This window comes from Coptis chinensis, chromosome 1 (assembly GCF_015680905.1).
Source record: "Coptis chinensis isolate HL-2020 chromosome 1, ASM1568090v1, whole genome shotgun sequence".
Taxonomy (NCBI): Eukaryota; Viridiplantae; Streptophyta; class Magnoliopsida; order Ranunculales; family Ranunculaceae; genus Coptis; species Coptis chinensis.
The window spans coordinates 85,142,265-85,163,030 of record NC_141456.1 but is presented as its reverse complement, the minus strand read 5'-3'; the positions used below and the strand labels follow the sequence as shown (position 1 = coordinate 85,163,030).

The 20,766-nt window shown below is 35.8% G+C and overlaps 1 protein-coding gene across 3 annotated transcripts; it reads right to left on the bottom strand.

Moving 5' to 3' along the window:
• Nucleotides 1-4: 4 nt before the first annotated feature.
• Nucleotides 5-16,922, bottom strand: BMY2 (beta-amylase 2). 3 transcript variants are annotated; one of them, XR_015222027.1, is made up of 11 exons: nt 16,498-16,922; nt 16,203-16,403; nt 14,610-14,690; nt 14,084-14,287; nt 13,252-13,446; nt 12,893-13,057; nt 3,778-4,038; nt 1,681-1,893; nt 1,340-1,559; nt 603-752; nt 5-445 (listed from the first exon to the last, which is right to left on the bottom strand). XR_015222027.1 is itself a non-coding variant. In XM_086608076.1 (10 exons), the coding sequence occupies exons 1-10, from the start codon at nt 16,867-16,869 to the stop codon at nt 721-723; spliced, it is 1,944 nt and encodes a 647-aa protein (XP_086464202.1). In that variant the 5' UTR covers nt 16,870-16,922; the 3' UTR covers nt 5-720. The 3 variants fall into 3 exon arrangements, 2 of the variants coding, with proteins under 2 accessions (XP_086464202.1, XP_086464214.1); XM_086608076.1 differs by having other exon boundaries at nt 5-752; XM_086608088.1 differs by having other exon boundaries at nt 5-752; nt 14,084-14,260.
• Between the last annotated feature and the right edge of the window lie 3,844 nt (nt 16,923-20,766).

Here is a 20,766-nt window from a genome sequence, read left to right as displayed (position 1 = left end):
AGTATTTCTTGCAATTTGGCTGTCAAGAATGCCACGATCATAATTTATAGTAAATTTCTTGCCCCGATTTAAAGTTTCTGTACAGTTAATATTGATGGCTAACTTGCTAAAAAGGCCTCAAGTAAACTGAATTTTAAATAAATGAACTTCAACAGATGAATGCTATAAGTTGAGAAATTCATTATCAGTTGCTTCTGCCGTCTGAACCTTAAAACTTTCACCATTAGAGACGTAGCTTCATTCATCAGTGGTCCAGAAATATTACAGTTTCATCTCCAAACAAATTACCTTTCACTGTTGCAATATGCGTCCTCGCAGTTTCAAATACAATCCATGCAATCATGTAAGTTCTTCAATACTCCTTCCTGAATTCCCAAGACATATCACCGCATAAGAATTATTTCACTTACTACTTGAGTTGACTTTTCACTCCTGCGTTTCATGCCTATATGATGAAAGAGAATACCAGTGGCATTCCGGTGGTAAACTTGTCAGTATTGAATTTACTATCTAATTCAGCCGCCATGCCGAACTGCACTTGATAAACATAAGTTCGGATAATGATCCAACTGGGAAAGCAGTCACCGTGTGATGTTCTTTACCTTCTATTCTCGTTCTTGCCATGCGGAGTTACAATCTAGTGGCCATTCTTACAAATAGTTGGCCATTGAAAATAAGGAGGATGCAGTTTCCACTAGCAAAATTTGCACCAAAGCCTCGTCAACAGGTTTGCAGGACACTTGTGATTTCTCCTGCAAATGATAATACCAATATCTAAGAATTTTAAAAGGGAAATCAGAATGCATAGCTTATATAGGTACCACGATACCACAGGGCACAGGTGAAAATAACAAGATACCAAAATGGGAGGGTCTCATCCCTGTCTCTGCTACCTGAGAACAATTTTATTTTCATCTTATCCCCAAAATGCTCTTAAGAGCTTTGAGCTTGCACCAGAAATTCTCATATTAATCTTCACTGCACATAATATTTTCTCTTTCAATATCTAGGCTCCAATGCCTTTTATACTCATTGCTTGTCAAGCCTTGTCTCAACCGCCAAAGAAACACATCAAATTTCACAGTTCAATCCTTGTGCCACCGTTGTGGCAACTAACAAGTACTGTGCACCAATAATTTTTACGAATCAAATTTCAGACCAACGATAAGAGTTGGCATACAAGTGAAATAATAGGTAATATTATTAATGTCCAAGACATTACCCAGTGGTTAATTATACTAATTTCATTTGATTGCTGTTTAGTTTTAATATGCCTATGGTGAGAGGACAAGTATGATTAATTCCAAGAGATTGACATTTAACAAGTTAAGGTGTTTACCATGCATGCATCTGATGAATGAATCCAACTCTGAGAAGCCATAGTCTCTTTGCGTTAATGGGGATGGTTGTTGGTATACAAAGAACAATAGATGGCGATGATCAGGATCGTTCATTGGCTTAGCGATCTCCACGATCCTAGTGTACCCTTCTCTATCATAACAAGGAAGTGCGTTTTGACCAGCTATAGTCAATCCACGTTCCCACGCTGAATTTAAAACCTGAAGAAGATAATGAAAATTCTAAAACCGAGCTCAGAAATGGTGGATCCTGGTCATACTTATGCAGTTATAACCAGATTATCTCAAAATAAAAAATTGAGAAAATTAAGTTGATGATCACCTGCCAAATCAAACCCTCCAAATCAGCTGAAGCTTCGCCATTTTCTGGGGCAGAGGACTGTAGTCCTGAGCAGACAAACTTTAGCGTCACAGAGTGCTTTTTAAGAACCTCGAAAACTGAAGAGTAGCCATCCTGATTTGTAGGATTGTAAAATCCTGCTGTGAGTTCCGCTGCATGGCTAGTAGTCCTGTACCACCAATAAATAGCAGGAATCTGCATATATAATATTTCATTCTGTAAAAGTTTGTTTGCACATTATTTGTATATATAAAGATGGCCAGATGTACACTAGAGCAGAAAGGATACAGTGAAGTTCTTTATGTGATTATGTCAATATATACGAAGTTCAGCTGGAGCTGCCTCCATAGACATACATAGAGCAGAACACCGCACATGAGGAAGAATGGTTCAGCTTTAGCATTTTCCATAGCTTCTGTTGTCCACCATCAACTTGTACAAACATAGATTTGACATTCAAGGCATAAACATAAAAGGCAGTGCCAGAGAGCACTCCCAAAAAAAAAATTTGCAGGTGCCGAATAGCAAAGTCGGTAAAACCTTTGGGTGATGATACCAGAGGTCTGGGGCTCGAACCCCGCCAGCATCAAAGAGTTACTGATCTCATTTAAAACAGGCTTACCAATCAAAAAAAAAAAAAAAAAAAAAATAATGTTGTTTAAAACGTTGTATATCCATACACTATATATGTGACATTTTCTTTTTCCAACTGGGAATGTCGAGTTTAAGGAAGCATTATGACCCTGCAATGGAGTAAGATTAATTTTTTTATTCTTTTTTTGGCTGGCTAGTGTAGCCTGTTTTTAATGAGATCAGTAATTCGTAATGCTGGGGAATTCAAACCCCAGACCTCTAGTATTATCACCCAAAGGTTTTACCAACTAAACTAGCTGGTACTTGCAAGTATATTTCTTTTCCCATATTGCATGCACGACGTGTCATCATAATTCATGAAAGATACCTGCTATAACCTACCAATCATGTAATTATAACCAGCTATTACAAAGATATCATGCATCTGTTGGCCAAATTGTTAAATGATCAGGTTTTATTTTATACAAGGTTGTTGGCATGCAAGTGTTTGTGACGGTGACTATTGCCCTTTAGTTATAGTGATAGCAGTGCAGAAGAACATGGCCAAAAGTAGATAACATGCTTGTCATAACTCATGTAAGACTTAAAAGAAAATCTAGCAATCTAGGGTACAACGCTAGCACATGGCCACATGTACCTTTGAGCAGCTCAATAATGTAAACAAAACCACTCCAGACTGGCAAGTAAAATCAACCATACACCCAATGCAACAAAAGAAAATGAGAATTTCCTTGAGTGCAGTATAACAGAGAAACTTCTCTTTCTTCCCCTTGAGAGAGAATATATACAAAAAGAAAAGGGTTCCTAAAAGTGTGCCGCTAGAGTTGTTTCTCAGTAAACTGGAATTTCTTGCCAGGATCATCACTCCTCCTTTTCACTCATCATCGACATTCATTAGACATCTAACAATTTCTTGAAAAAGATTCCAGAGACTTTGCACCCTTGGTATGATATCAGAAAGTTGCAATCAGAAAACATTAAATCTTGTAACATCTTGAAAAACACGTCGAGAAATGATTCTGTTTGTTTTAGATATGCCTGAGTTAAAGTTAACAATTTTTTACAATAACTTTGTCCTCCTTGGTTACTTAGAATGAAATGGTTGACCACCATGGAAAATATAAGTAAGAAAAAAATCCTTATAGCAACTATTGCAAACAGCTGGTACTTTTTTGTTACTACAAGTGGTCCTTGTCTCTCCTTTCTGAGAATTTAGACTTAGGAGCATGAACTGTTGTCTATTGAGATTTTCATGGCATATGCTAGAGAAAGAAGTAAATCAAGGGGATACAAAGGTCCGTATTGTTGTCAAAGGACTCCTTTATTGCGAGGATGAGGGAGTGCACACTGAGTTCTTTACCTTTATCTGCTAGGATATAGTACTTAAGAGGGAAGATGAAAGAACTTCGAGGTTGTTGCCTTTATCTGATTAAGGAAAAATTGTAAAACAAATAAAGGAATCCACAAATAAAAGCAATTGCATACCTTGACAATTAATTGTGTTCCCTCAAATGCAAGGTTCGCAAGACAGAGAACATTATCAGCATGATCTATCAGGGTTTTTGAATACCACTGGAGGAAAAAACGCCCATAATAGCTGTCATAATCACCTCGATCACAGAAGAACCCAGTTTCCTGTGGCCTAGAATTATATTGACCAGCATTATCAGGCCCTCTGGCCCAAAACGAATGTCCACGCAGATTGGATGCTTTCCGTAGACTCTGTTGTAGGTATTTGTCATAGCACTGTGCAAGGTTGCAAACACTTTTATGATAAAAAACTAATAACCCTTTACACACACAAGACAACAAAAAAAGGGGCAGCATTGCAATAAAAGAAACCATGCACAAACAAAATCAACACTCACAATAAGTACATTGTGTGGTCCAACTCCAGATAAGCAAGAACCACATGTAGCCATAGGTGTTTGTTATCAATGACTAAACAATAACTTATTAGAACTTCTATAAAATCAAATAAAAAATGAGTAATCGAAGCTTATTACCTTCACCACCATTAGTTTAATAAAACAGTTAGGTCACAAACTGGAAAAAGGAATGTTAGAATTCTAAGAGGACATCTCCCTCGGGGCCTGCGTCCCAGCCCATATATCCACTCGGGAGATGTCCTCTTAGAATTCTATCACATCTTATAGAAATGAAGTTGGTAGTGGACTTGGTGGAAATGGTAGTGATGGTGGTTGTAAATGAAAATTCGGTAAAGGCGGCGGTCGTTGTGGTGGGGGACATAGTGAGGTATTTGTATTGTACATGGTGTAGGAAACTTATTCCAAAATAAACCTATTGTTAAGTAAACCAGAATATCAAAATACAACAAATGTATCGTAATGTAAACAAACCTCTTTTCGTTTACCAAATATCAATCCGAGCCTAATGTATCACACTATGTCCTTAAGACAAATTTGCTCCCTCTCAGTGCTTAAACTTGATGAGCAATTGTCTCCCAAGATAGAACAGATTTCGTTCCAAGGAATGTAGTACTTCAATCCCAACGAATGCATCTTTGTGTTTTGTACTCGAACAACGGAAAACTTTTAGAGAAAGAATGCACGAAAAATTAATGCAGGGACTTTTTCTAAAGATAATATTAAAAAGTACATGCGGTCAAGTATTATAGAAAAGAATGTACATTTTCGAAGACGTGCACCTTTTTGGAAAGACACGACCGTTTAAACAAAAGCCAAATTCTGTTATGGTATTTACAAAAACTACTTTCAAAAAGAAACTTTACTTATACATCATAAACCCAAGCCCAAGCCCAAGCCTAAAGTATAAGACACATTTCTACTCAAGTGGATCGCGTCATGAATGACGGAGACAATTTTCTCATTCAATACTAAATGGTTTTGGATGATTCCAATATTTATGTATTCCTAACACAAAGAACTACATGATAATTAAACCATTTTTCCAACAATCCCCTACATGAATGTAAAAATAGGCTTTCCAACAAGCAAAAAATATGCAGATATGTTCGAGTAAATTCGAAAAGTTATTGCATTAGGTCAAGTAGCATGGGTGGCCATGAACTTGCCATAGTGAAAGACAAGCGGATTTACTTGGATGATCAATAGACTTGACGTCTCTTTGAACTGTCAACCACTGGTGTAAAGTGTAAACCTAGACAATCGTCCCCACACAATAACATCTCCACATAGTTGGTTCTCACGTTTGTGTTCATTTTGGCCTTGAACACCTCTTGGTATCACTAGTGCTTTTGAAAATTTAACTTTCAAAGCACACTCACATAGCTGATTTTCATATAGAGTATCATGCTATACTTCACTTAGACAATGTAACTTTCCAAGATATGGAACTCATTAAAGCTTAACTTATATTGATTCTCTCAGCAGACGTGCACTGTCTTATCACAGGAATGGGAAAGAGTGTGTCTTACTCTTCAGTGCTAACTGAGTCACAAACATAACTCAGTTTTCCACATTGAACCTAGATCTTGGGATCTCCAGTTAACTAGGTTCGGTTTTCCACTATAGGGACTCTTGATTAAGTCAAGGCTTCAAGCCCATTCCTCTCCATAATTTTTCCATTTGCTCTCTCAGTAAACATTTTGTCAGCGGATCCGCACCGTTATCTTTTGATTTTACATAGTCAATTGAGATAACTTCATTTGAGAGCAATTGTCTAACGGTATTAGGTATTATGTGCACGACATCGACACACATATATATAATTGTCATTATACATGCTACTCTGTGCTATACCAATAGCAGATTGGCTATCACAAAGTACACAGATTGCAGGGACATGTTTATCCCAATTTGGAACATCCTCTAAGAAAATAAACTTAGTTTTGTCCAATGCAATGAATTAAAATTTCAGTGTGAACTTAGCAATGCACGTTTGCTTTGAGGATCTCCATGAAATTTTTGCACCTCCTAGAGTAAAGACGTATCCACTTGTGGATTTCAAATCTATTCAGTGTCAGATATCTAATTAACATCACAGTAACCTTCAAATACCGCGGGATAAGTATCCCAAAACTAAAGTACGGCTTTCCAAGGATTTTTGCCAGGATTACTCGTATATGGACTTATCTTCCTTACTGAATATGCTATGTCAAGTCTTGTACAACTCATGACACACAATGATTACCAAGTATACGATAATACTCTAATTGGAATGTTCTTCACCATTATTTTAGGCTAAATGAAGATTTACATCAACTAGTGTCTTGTTCAAAGTTATGTTATTCTTGAACCTATCAAGTATTTTCTCAATTTAACGAGATTGTGAGATAGACCACCAAGTCCATCTAGTTTCCTAGAAATCTTAATTCCTAGAATAACATCCGCAGCACTTAAGTCTTTTATGTCAAACTTACTAGACAACATTTGCTTGGTAATTTCCATATGACGTACATATTCCTACCTAAAATTAATTAGCATATTATCTACCTAAAGTAGACATACAATGACATATCCTCTTTGAGTGTTCTTGACATAAACACGTTTGTCACACTCATTGATAATTAGTATGCCATTCGCCTTACCTCTTAGGTGTAAAACACCCCCACATTTGATGCCTTTTCAGTAATACTTTAACAAATTTCTAATTTTAGAATGTTATCATTCTCATTTACTAGCTTGAGAATTGATTAATTCAATAAGACACATAATCCCCCACATTTTCCAATTTATTATGACAGTCATTTAATTGGAAAACCAATTAGAGGCATGTTTTCTTATGAGGCATCTTGTTACTTCATCTTCATTTTTACAGTTTCCGCTCATTTTTGCTTCTTAGGATATTCACACAAGAATATCTTATGCAAGTTAACATCTTTATTTACACTCTTAGGTGCAATAATGAATACATACATCTTAAAGAGCAGAAATCACAAAATCTTTTTTGTTCCTGTCATTATGAACTGTAGAAACAAAGCAATGATTCTCAGAATCTGGGATCATAATTCTCCATAAGTGTGGCATCACGACCACCTTACTTGCAATCAAGAAGTCCATTCCGAGAATGACTTCAAACGTGTGAGTGAACTGCTGAAAGGTTAAATCTCAATGTCAAACTTTCAAAGTGAGTCTTTTATACAACGGCATGGTTCAAGCCCTTTATATAAAGCTAGTTGTTACCTTCTACGAGTTTTAGTCCAATTCGCTCGGTCACATAGTCAGAGATGAAAAAGTGAGTAGCGTCAATATCCACCATTGCTAGTATACATCCACAATTGTTGACTTTTACTTTTACGAACATAATGTCTTTTACGGTTACTGAAATGATCATAATATTTAGCAAACAAATGGGACTAGCACTAGACATATCCTCAGCAACTTTCTTTTTCACATCCGATGCACGGTTGTCTTCTCCTGTCCTTAAACAAGCTATAGGTTTTTGAAGTTCAAGAATCATCATTATATTTTCTTATTGCGGTGCGAGTGTACACTATCTTATCACAATCCAAAAAATCTAATGAATTACTTTGACGATGCCAAGGACTTCCAAAGACTTTTATGTTCTCGAAAGATAGACAACAAAAGAAGTCTTTGCGAGTTTGATGTTTACAAACGGCTTGGACATTCCTACAAACATATAAGTTCATGGAATTTGGATTGAATAGTTGCTTCAAAATGACTTTGTGTTGTTGTTTTTTTTATCGATAAAGTATAACTTTATTAATATAATCAAAATGACTTTCAAAATGATTTTGTGTTGTTTTTAATACCTGAACAAACAATCATTTGGTCTTGTATATAAAAAGGGACGTCCAATCCCATTTGTAAACAACGAACTCGCAAAAACTTCTCTTGTTGTCTATCTTTCGAGAACCTTTAAGTCAAAATAATTCGTGAGTTTTATTGGATTGTGATCGGATAGTGCACACACACACCGCAACAATAAAACATAATGACAATTCTTGAACTTAAAAAACCAATAGTTTGTTTGAGAAACGAGAAGACAACCATCCACTGTTCTAAAAATCGGTCTAGGCGGTCTCTAGGCACTCCTAGGCCCTAGTCGTTTAAAAAATCGGTGGACCGACTAGGCGGGTCTAGGTGGCCTCTAGTCCAGTCAAGTTTTTTTTTTTTTTTTGAATGATTAAATGTCGAAAAATAAAGGCCCATGAGGCTTAAGATTTGAATGAGTTTAAAAGACTCAAGTCTAATGTAAATTATATGCCACTATAACAAAGAGTATGTTTTTATATGAAGTCAATATTCCTCAACTATTACGCATTTTTGTAATAAGTATCTTTGTTTGTATTTATTTTTTGAGTTATGGTAAATGATTTTCTTCATTTATTGTAGTATATGTGTGTATTACTATATATATTAGGAAAAAAAACCGCCTAGCGCCTAGCCCGTCTAGGCACTAGGCGCTCTCCCACTGCCCGACTACTGCCTAGTGTTTTTTAGAACACTGCAACCATGCATCGGATGTGAAAAAGAAAGTTGTCGAGGATATGCCTAGTGCTAGTCCCATTTGTTTGTTGAATACTATGATCACTTTGGTATCCATAAAAGACCTTATGTTTGTAGAAATAAAAGCCAACAATTATGGGTGTATACTAGCCATGGTGGATATTGGCGCTACTCACTCCTTCATCTCTGACTATGTGTCCAAGTGAATTGGACTACAACTCGTAGAAGGAAACAACTGTATGAAGGGCTTGAACGAAGAAGTCGTACCGGTGAAAGAACTCGCTTCGAAAATTGTGAACCTTTCGACAATTTGCTTAGACAAATTCGAAGTCATTCTCAGAATAGACTTCTTGATTGCAAACAAGGCAATCGTGATGCCACACTTGTGGCAAATTATGATCTAAAATTCTGAGAATAATTGTTTTGTTCCTACAGTTCGTAATGACAAGGACAAGAAAGACTATGATTTCAACTCTGTAAGATGTATGTATTCATTATTGCACCTAAGAGTGCAAATCAAAATGTTTATTTGCAAAAGATATTATTGTGTCAATATCCTAATAAGCAAAAATGAGCCAAAGGCAATAGAAGTGTTAACATATTGTAAAATTGAAATGAAGTCGTAACAAGATACCATTCATAAGAAAACATGCGTCTAATTGGTTTTCCAATTTATGACAAAGAAATTGGAAAATGTGGGGAATTATGTGTCTCTTTGAATTAATCAATTCTCAGGCTAGAAAAAAAAGAATGATAACATTCTAAAATTGGAAATTTATTGAAACAACATTACATCTAAGAGTTCAAGCGAATGACATAAGAATAATCAATGAGTGTGACAAATGTGTTTATGTGAAGAACACTCAGAGAGGATATGTCATTGTAAGTCTTATTTAGGTGGATGATATGTTAATTAATTTTGGGTACTAAAATATACGTCATATAGAAGCTACCAAAGCAAGCAAAAGTTATCCAATAAGTTTGACATGAAAGATTTGGGTGTCGCAGATGTTATTCTAGGAATTAAGATTTCTAGGAGACAAAATGGACTGTCTATCTCAATCTCACTAGATTGAGAAAAACTTTATAGGTTTAAGAAGTATAAAATCACTTCGAAAAAGACACCAGTTGACATAAATCTTCATTTAGCCAAAAATATTGGTGATAGTGATGTAGAGCATTAGTTCGTCTATCGAGTGTTATACGTGTGCACCCCTTAGCTGAGTCCAAGCCCATGGGTCGTAAGCCCACTAGTTTAAGTTATTTTATTTTAGTTGTTGACACATGCTGTGTTCCTATTGGTTTATAGTTTTTAGGATTAGTATAAATAATGGGCTTGTAATTAGGGTTCAGGGAGAGTTATGTTATTGAGAATATTTCAGAAAGAAATAAAGATTTGTTTTAGTTTTAGTTGTTTTGTTTAATTTAAGAGTAGATTTGATAAACTGAAGTTTCCGCCAATTTAATCTACATCATTTGGTATCAGAGCACGAATCGTTTCAGAGCAAAATCCAATTTTCTTTTTTCTTATTCGTTTTAATTTTTCGTGTTACTGTTCATCGGTACTGTTCACGAAACACTGTTCATCAGGAACACTATTCACAAAGTACTATTCATCGCATTACTGTTCACCTAAAATTAAATTTTAATCTTTTGCTTCTTTTCTCATCGGAGATTCAATTTTTCTTCTTTCAAAGTTAAAAAATCGATTATCTTTACTTCTAAAGATTAAAGTGTCAATCTTTACAGAGCTATGTCGATAGATCTAACTGGCATGACAGAATCAGAGTTAAATCAGTTTGATGAAGACGACTGGGATGTAAGATGGGGTACTGGCGCTGAAATTGATTGGGATGCGCCTAATCCCAATCTAGGTAAGCCTTTGTGGGAAACACCAAGTACTGAGGACATCATGTTAAGAACATGGCCCGACTTCAACCGTTCAAGCAAACCGTCGTCACCGAGTTCCCCGACCAAAGATCCACAAGACCCGGTAATGTCGAACACACTTCTTAGTTCTGAACACCAAAGAATGATCATCATTGGGGAGGGTGATAAGGAGACATGGAAGCGCCATTCTATTTTCAGAACCAGATGTATCAGTAAAGGTAAGTTGTGTACTGTTGTTATTGATGGTGGTTCTACTGATAACCTAGTTTCCCAAGAGATGGTCGATAAACTAGGACTACAGACCACTAAACATCCTAAACCATTTTCTATCCAATGGTTTAAAAAAAGAGATCCAGTGGAAGTCAATCATCAATGTCTAGTTCCACTGACTATATGACCTTACGAAGATATAGTAATGTGCACTATTGTTCCAATGGACATTTGTCATCTTCTACTAGGGCGTCCTTGGCAGTTTGATCACAGGAGTATTCATGATGGTGCCAAGAACACTCACTCATTCTTGCATAACGGCAGGAAATTAATCTTGGAACCGCTCAAACCACCAGATATAGAAACCACTATGTGTACGACATTCTTGGTTGAAGCACGGGAATATGGTATGTTTTTCTCTCTTACATCACATGAGAAAAATAAGTATGCTAAAAAACTAGAAATCGAGACAGCATGCCCTGTTCAAACCGCACCAAGCACTACAGTGGACAACCACAATGCATCCACTTTTATGCCCGTTATGGCTTATTCTACTGAGGATTTATTTGTTGGTGAGGGCTGTAATATGGAATTAAACTGTGTTGATTGGGATTCCCCTCCTATTTTTTATGTTTGTCTAAAGGAGGACCATGATAGTTTTTTAGATACTCCACCAATATTTGATGAATACGGAGTAGATAAATCTGAATTTTGTGTCACTACTCCCTCTTTGTCTGGGAATCTTTTTGTTGAGTACGCCGATCCGGTTTGGGAGGATTTTGATATTAATTATACAAGGCTCTTTAGTTCTGTGCATCTAAAGTTACAATTGGAGGTATCGCTGTTTTGTTGTTTTTGGATGTGATAGTATTCCCATAGAAAGCGAGAAAATCATGATGGTGATTTTGCAAACTTGCATACATTATGGTGCATTCTTATTCTTGTGAGTAATTATCCGGGCAAAATTTGAGGTTGAATTCGTTTGAGCAATAAGAAAGAGTGATGGGCATCGACTCTGGCCAATTTCATCGATCGATTCAATCATTATACAAACTTCGAGACGAGTTCTTTTCAAACCTGGGAGAATGATGCAAAGCATTAGTTAAATCTGTCGAAGTGTTATCGTGTCGCCCTTTAGTGAGTCCAAGCCCATGGGTCGTGAGCCCACAAGTTTAAGTTATTCTATTTTAGTTGTTGACACATGTCGTGTTCCTATTGGTTTATAGTTTTTAGGATTAGTATAAATAATGGGCTTGTAATTAGGGTTCAGGGATAGTTGTGTTATTGAGAATATTTCAGAGAGAAATAAAGATTTGTTTTAGTTTTAGTTGTTTTGTTTAATTCAAGAATAGATTTGATAAACTGAAGCTTCCGCCAGTTTAATCTACATCAGATAGTGATCCCAATTAGAGTATTCTCATATACTTGGCAGTTAATGTGTCTCATGAGTTGTACAAGATCTGATATAGCATATTCAGTAAGCAAGATAAGTCGATATACAAGTAATCGTGGCAAAGATCATTGGAAAACCATAGTTAGCGTTTTGGGATACTTATCCAACAGTACTTGAAAGTTGTACACAGAAAAGACGGGAAATCCACAAGTTGAGATATGTCTTTACTCTAGGAAATGCAAAAATTTCATGGAAATCCTCAAAGAAAACGTGCATTGCTAAATTCCAAACGAAAACTGAATTCATTGCATTGGACAAAGCTAAATAAGAGGCTAAGTGACTTCGTAATTTCGTAGAGGATGGATGTTCTGAATTAGTCAATTGGGATAATTCACAACAACATTTTAATTTGCAAATCATTTGGTAAGATGGCCAACCATGCAATTAACAATTCTTTTAGAAATATAAAATTACACGAGTGAAAATAAAAGTGTCATGTCAGTTTTATGTTAAAGGCGTCTTAATAGACTACTTGATTGATGAAGGTTAAAAGTACATGTATCCAATTGACTAGAACAAAAAGTTTGTATATCTTTTCGAAAAAAATGTGAAAGTACATGTTTCCTTTTCCATAATTTGGTCAATTCAGAATGAAGAAGAAATGTGGGAGTTGTAGATCACCAAAACAAAATACCTGAAATTCTCCAACACCAGGGTATCTCCATCCTATCCTTTCTGTGAAAGAAGGGTACTTTAGTTCCCCCGAAGCACCAAGTCCAATTTCCACGGCAGAAATTGTGCTCTCCATAAACAAGTCATCAAACTCCATGCGAAAACTTCTCATAAAGTCATAATAAACCTGCAATATTTGGCAATAATTGTTGAAAGGCCATAACCTGATAATTGCTAATTACATTATGAATCTTCAAGAACCACAACAAGATCCCCACCCAGACCAGAAAAAAACGAAGGGGAAAAAAAACACAAACAAAAAAAACAAAAAACAAAAAAAAAAGGAAAGAAAGATTAAGGAAAAAACCTTCACTCAATTACCTCAATACCGGTTCTTCCTCTTAATACTCTTTCTTTATCGACACCCCAAGATAGATATTCAGTGTTTCTTCTCCCTTCGCGATCCATGAAAAATATATCTTGGTTATCTTTTCCAATCTCGAGAACCCACTTGGGAAGGGAGATTGGATTATCACCAGATCCATTTCCTCCACACTCATGAAATGCCATCACAACCTTCAAAAAGAAAAAAAGGTTAAACCCATTATAAAATTATTTTTAGTAGGAGACGATTGCGACATACCAAGACAAGCTGCAAAAAGGCCATTTAATTCACATGTGGAAGAAGTTTGAGGAAATATACCACTCTGCAGTGCATTTGATTATGTGCAAGAGAACAAATTTACGTTATTTATGCTAAATGATAACAAATCATGCATTACTGGCAGTGTGAATTTGATATCAAGATTGCAACACACCTATCATATTTCAAACCGCTTTCCTCCATCCAAATGGAAGGAGAAACAAGGGATGAGGCAAACTCGTCAACATTGCGTTCTGCTTCTCTTCTCTCTGCCTCTTACTATCATGGTTAATGGTTTCAAATAGTCCTACTTAATCCACAGACGAATGGGACAAGTCAATGGGTTTGAAGGGCAACCACTCTGATTGGGGGGGGGGGGAAACCAATTAAAGTTTGGTTTTCCTCTGAAAGTAGGTGTTAGGGAAAGGAAAATAATAGCTTAGTTATAATAAAGAATGGAAGTGATTTTGGATCTACTCGGAAACCGAGCTATAAAAGTACGATGTAGACTAGAAAGAAGACTTAAAAATAAAAAATGCACAGAGTTGTAGGATAACTTGAAGAACTTACCTGTATTTTCATCTTGAACCCACGGATGATGCTAAACAGTTCTCTATATCCAGCCCAGAGGTATTTTTGCGGACTCCAGCTCTCCACGATACCCCACCAACAATGTACAACTACTCCATCAACATGTAGTGACTTTAGATGCCTTAGCTCATCTCTGATTCCTTCAGGATCAATCAACTGGCAGAAATTGTTAATAACACCAGTCTGCCACAGAATGAATGAAACATTTAAAGGTTCGCTAATTCGACGCAAAATCGAGTATATGTAGACAACTCAAAATTGTACCACACATGCATATTCAATACACAAATTTAATGAGATGAAAATTCTATCAGCAACTGAAATTGAAGGGATAGACTCTTTTTTCTCAACTCTTTTAAATGAATTAGATACAGCTATACAGCACAACTATGGGGGAAACTCATTAACAACTTCTAATAGTAGAAAAAGATTGATTGGGTGATTGAACATCTTGGTTTTCTATGAAATACTACTCGAGCTATCTCAAAAGAGAGAAGAAACTTACAGAAAGCATCACATATACAGGAACATTTGGAGTTCCAGTAAAATCGTCTCCATTCTCCACAGAACGAATATCATCCATGAGCTGCATTAACCAAGTACAGAATCAAATGTCTATCACAACGTACACTTAAAACAAAGTAAATCTTTCAGAAAATGGTGAATGGTTTTTTTAGGTACACAACATGAGGGATGTTAGGAAAATTACAACAACCAGCAAAACATATACAGATGAAAGAATTCGTAGTGATCTTCAAGCATTCTATTAAAACGGCCATTATAGATATGATATTCTTTTAAATGAAATTAGTCGTCAAACTGTGATCCAGGAGGATCTTTACAAGCATAAGCATACTCTTCCTACTTCCAGTTCCCGTCGCCAATAGTTTCCGCTTCCTGTTATACAGGAAGAATATGGTGATCATAGAGGATGGCTATATCAGAATGATGGTCACAGATGCAGGATGGTCATTCAAGATGGTTCTACCAAGAATGTTCCGTTTACTACAGTTCCGTCCTAAAACACTAGTTCCATTATGAGCATATGCGACTATGTGTTAGGAGATATGATATTGTTAGAAATTATAATGTTTGTCAAACACTTATTGAGTAGGGTAAAGAGTCTAGTAAAGTCATATTGCTTATGAAGAAGAAAGTTTAAAGAGAAAGGAGAGAGAAAAGAGAGTTTGGCTTAATTAATTTCGGGCTTTCGGTCTTCTCTCACACTTCTTATAAAGAAAAATAGTTTGTTTACAATATGGAAAACCTCAAAAAACTCTGGATCGTGGGTGGGCTAAGTGTCCCACTTATCTAATCACTCACAAAGAACTCTAACAAGTCCCACTCCATTACTTAGTCTTGTAACCCTAAAAGGGGCAATTTAGTGCTTGTAAAACTCTAGTAGAGTAAGAAAAGATTTCCACTCTATAAATAGATCTTATAACCCAAAAAGGAGCAAGTAGTAGAGAGAGAGAGAGAAAACTTAGGTCTTGTAATCCAAAAAGGAGCAAGTAGAAAACCTTCTCATTATTGTAGATCTACTTTGGACATCAATAAAAGAAAACCCTAGAGGATTGTTTTCCTCCATTATTAATCTTCTTTGCTTCATTCTTGCTTAATTTTTCTTCTCTTTAATATTATTTTCTGTCTAAGTGGTTGTTTGGATCAAGCTGCTCCTCACAGAGAGTAAAGTCCAAAAATGGACGACTAAAGCTCTGAAGTTAATAAAGCTTAAATATTGAGGCAAAGATATCTTCCAGTAAATTACATTGGTCTTCAAACACTCCACATGCATTAAAACCACTAATGCTACAAACCATCAAACTAGGGTTTCAAATTAGGTTACAAATGAATATACGACATTTCAACCAGTATATCATATACCATATCAAGGAAGCTATAGACATTCAAGTACATAACAAGTAGAGTGGAGTACAGAGATTATGTAGCAAGTGAACTGGAATGCTTAATTTGGCTCGTAATATATTTGGTTGTCAATTTTTACACCTAGCACATGAAAAAGTAAATAGCGTTGTTGTGTGGTAAGAGATTGAATGGAATGAAGCACATAAGTAATAGCAGTGGGAAAGTTGTTGACCTGATCGGCCTGAAAACAGTCGGATGAGTTGATAGGGCTAGCACTTGCATAGTTCTCACTCTTTAAATCCCTTCCAGCAACTACAACAGAATCTAGAGACCCTGGTGACAAACTGTCCTCTGTTCTGAGGATAGACTGCGGACATTCCAATGATGATTTGATTTTCAAAGGACATTCAGTTTGCCTAGCAGGAAATGGTGCCTGTGAACATATATATATATATATATATAATAATCTGACTATTAAGTAAGTATAATATGAAATGAAAGAAAGAAAGAAAGAAAGAAACAAGTACCAATTGGAGGGCTGGTAAAGGAGGAGAAGGACGATAAGTAGTCCCATCAGCTTCAACAATCCAACCGGCCTCACGAGCAAGTGCAGCAAGTACATCATTCATGTCAGCACGTGCAGGGAGTGTGAAATTACCATGTTGCCTAAGCCCAGCCAGCATTCGGCTAGTAATGGCTCTTCGGTGACGCTCTCTCAGTTTCGTCCTCTCTTTTTCTCTTTCTCTCTCTTTCTTTCCTACTACTTTCCCCGTCGATGACTCAGTTGAATTATTATTATTATTATTTCTAGCTGCGAACCCACGTGGACGCCGCTGTTGGGGCGGCTGTTGGTCCGAGCTGTTATCACTTGCTGGGTCTGGGAGTAGTAGATCGTTCATTTCTCTATTTCTTCTTCTTTCCTCTCTTTTGCTCTCGTTATTATTAGTATTAGTAGTAATAGAGTGGAGGAGTCTTTTGCTCTTTAAAACTGGTGGCTGCAAATATCGGTAAATATCAGACCCGATATTCCAGAAATATTAGTTTCTAATTCAAAACAATTTGTTTATTATAGAGAGAATAACATTGTTTATAGAACCCATTACACAACTAGATAACTGCTAAGCAGTGGGTAGAGAAGATAGAGGGAGAGATGGATTTGTGGGTGGGGAGAGATAGAAAGTTAGGGTTTGGTTGAGAGGGACAGGGAATTGATAAGCACCCAAAACTGTAATATAAACTCTGTAGAGACATTACATATTGGTTAATTATGTGTGTAATAAATGCAAATTAATTGTATTTCCATGCTTTTGTAGGTTTCGACACATAAACGATAAAATTTCAATAAAATCGGCATTTTGGCATAAAAACAAGGTGAATATGTTAATTAGAAACAAAGCCTTTTTATCAAGTCCAAAAGAAGCTCATTGGAAGCTTAAATCAAGCCCATGAAGCCTGGTCAAAATAGTCAATTCCGGGTCAACTATAGTCAAATCTTGCAGAATAGTCAACGAAACTTCAGAAAATCATATCTTTTGACTCCGAACTCTGTTTTGGGCGTGTGACCTGTCAAAACGATCAGCGCGACAAGCTCTACACAATTGTATATATGTTCTATCAATTTACTAGACTAGAAATTAAAATAGATCCGAACCAAGACAAAATAAAAATCCAATTATTATTCATCATGATGTCATTAAGTGAAAGCTTATGTAATCACCCATTTTCTCCACTTAATACATGCACAAACCACTCCTAATTATTTATCTTGTAATGGGAATTACTATTCACCCAGTTTCTCCACTTAGATTAAATAAATTCTATTATAAAAGTAGATTAATTTGTAACCATTGGATTGAAAATGTAAGATATAATCTTGGTCACCCATTTCACTCATTTGAAACTATAAATAGGAGGGGTGGTGCTCTAAATAAACTTGTCAATTTACTTGTATTTTGTAGTCTTGTAGCCCTTCACTATCTTCTTCTTTTTCATTAGTTGTAGTTATCTCACTATCTTCATTTTCATTAGTTGTAGTTATCTCACTATGAGCTAACTCATCCCTTGTGGAGGGTTAGATAAACCCATGTGAGGATAACTCTACTAATGAAGATGTAACTCAATTGCTTAAAATTTAACAAGTTTCATTTTTACTTCAATTACAAAATAGTTAGAAGTGGAAAACAAACTAGAGGTTGAAGAAGTGCTCTAGAGATAGGGTGCTAATTTAATCTCTCATGCTAGTAGAATCTCTTTAGAGATTTATAAATTCTACTAGCGATCAAAGTTTAATTATTCAATTTGATTTGTCTATGAATCAAAGTAAATATGAAAACTAACAATTGAAATATGTCTTTCATTAATAGTAGTTTGAATCACATGGTAAATCAATCCTCCACACTTCTCTCTCTTTTCTATCTTCTTTAGTCATTTTAGAATAAATTTGTTATTAGTAACTTATAATTAATATAAGTAAAGTGTAGTGTAAAAACTTCCACCTAAAGCCTTCTCTCATTTAAGATTTCTCTTGAGTGGTCTAGCTAAGTTGTGAACAAGTGTTTCAATGTTAGGCATGGGACGTGATAAAACATAAAAATGATAGTTTACCTACGAAATGAACGATGAAACTTAAAACGTAAGTAAACTAAAACTATATTATGTGCCTAAGATTTATCAAAGATTTCTACTATCAATCCTATGAGATATAGTGGAGTAGATGATTTGTTCCACTCCTAGTCCTTCCGCATGATGTACTCTCTACGTATAATTACTCTTAACTAAAGTCTAATGAGAGATTTACGAAATGGCAACTAGACTACGATGCAACTACCCATAAGATGCAATTAGTCGACTATTAGAACAACTATGGGAATGCTACGTCGATTCTATGATAAGGAATTGAGGGGGATTGATTTCACCTTAACTCGACTTAATCCTACTAACGACGAATCATCGTAATCCGAATTGAACTGCTTCGCAGAACAATCTGGTTACTCCTAATCCCTAATTACACATGGCATTTCTACCAATTCATAACTAGCATGTGAACGATTACACCCATTCTCATGGTGAACTAATCATTTCTAGAGTGGAAAGGAAATTACGACGACTCAACGATAATCGGGATCAAGCTTTCATCAAGGCTTCTCAACCCCCTCAAATGGAGGTTTAGCCGAGAATCATCACGCTATCATTCCCAATGGAATTCAAACAAGACATGATATAAAGATTTGAGCTTTACTTGTTTAACTCAATTCAAAACTACTCATGCAATAATTGAATTAAACTGATACTGACAAATAATTGAAACTACGAATTGAAACTAAACAATCAATGAAAATGAAACTAGATTATGGAGAACACTATTTTATTAATCTAATGAATAATAAAACAATGATTCAAATACTAAATTAATAATCTAACTAATCTAGGTCTAGCTATCTATGTAATAAGGGAATTTAGATCTAAACAATTGTAAATGACAAGAATCGAAATTGACAAATAGCTATTTTATTTATCAAACTAATTAAGAACAATGATTCTAAGAGTTTAATCTAAAACAAGAATTGAATTGAAGCTAAACTAAATTAAAAACAATTAAATCTAGATCTAGAATTATCTATAGTTTTAAGTCTAACTAGCTACCATTAACAAAGAGTCAAGCTTTTGTTTTTATATGTTCAGATCCAAAAATCGTGCATGGGCTTGGAGCCATGTTTTGGGCCAGAGAATCAGGCCCAAAACCCAATTCTTCGACCCAAAAAGCCCTCTTCAACTGTAGTTGGCTTCAACAGATTTTTCGTCCACTTCTGATCCTCTGATTGGATCAAAGCTTAGACCATTGGAAATCTCTTTCTGAGCCGGTCGTTTTGACATAAGGTAGGCCCCTTTCTGAGGTCTGAGTCCAAATATACGACGCCGGAAGTTCTCACGACTTTGTGTCTTTGTTTTCGCTGCGTCGACTTTTCAGCTTTTGACCGGGCTTTTAGAAAGGCTTTGTCTTCTTGAATCATGGCCTTTAATCACGGAACTCCTTAATAACCGACCTTTGCTCATTTATCTCGCTAAAAGTGGCACATTTCAACATAATGGACTTTGAAGCCGAAATGCATAAAAACACGTGTCGATATTAACTCTTAATTATTACTCACATAATTGGTCTAAAAGTATGATCATTCTGGGTTAAAACTACAGTTTTGGGCTCTTATCAAACCACCCCCAAACAGCATTTTGCTTGTCCTCAAGCAAATATGAGAAATTAGAATAAGTGACCAAAAATGGAGTTCTAACTACTCGTTTATTTGAGTCGCGATTGCATTGATCATATGCAACAAGGCCTTAAACCACTAGGAATTCCCTAGTGGACGCCAAGCGTTATAACCTCGTGAGAGTTTTCCAGTGAAGGTACTCACAAACTTCATCTATACTACAACGACTAAGAAATAAAACTATTGTTTCCTTATTCATGCTCTAAATTAACTATACCTCTCACTAGCAATGCATATATAGAGTAATCAAGTCGAAACCTAAGCAAATATATCCATAATAATCAATCATCTACAATAAACATATATACAATGATAATACTATGAAATGCCTAGCGTGTTAGTTTAACGAAACTTCGGGATAAGCGTCCTTAAGTAGGTTCTCACAATAATAGTCAAGATACAACACTCGATTTTTTCCACTCAAGTTTAATTTACTCCAGTGTTAATGCGATGGGCACACTTTTACCTTACAATCTCAATGGCAACAAGGAAGTTTGAGTCGATCAAACACATCTACCACTTATTATCACA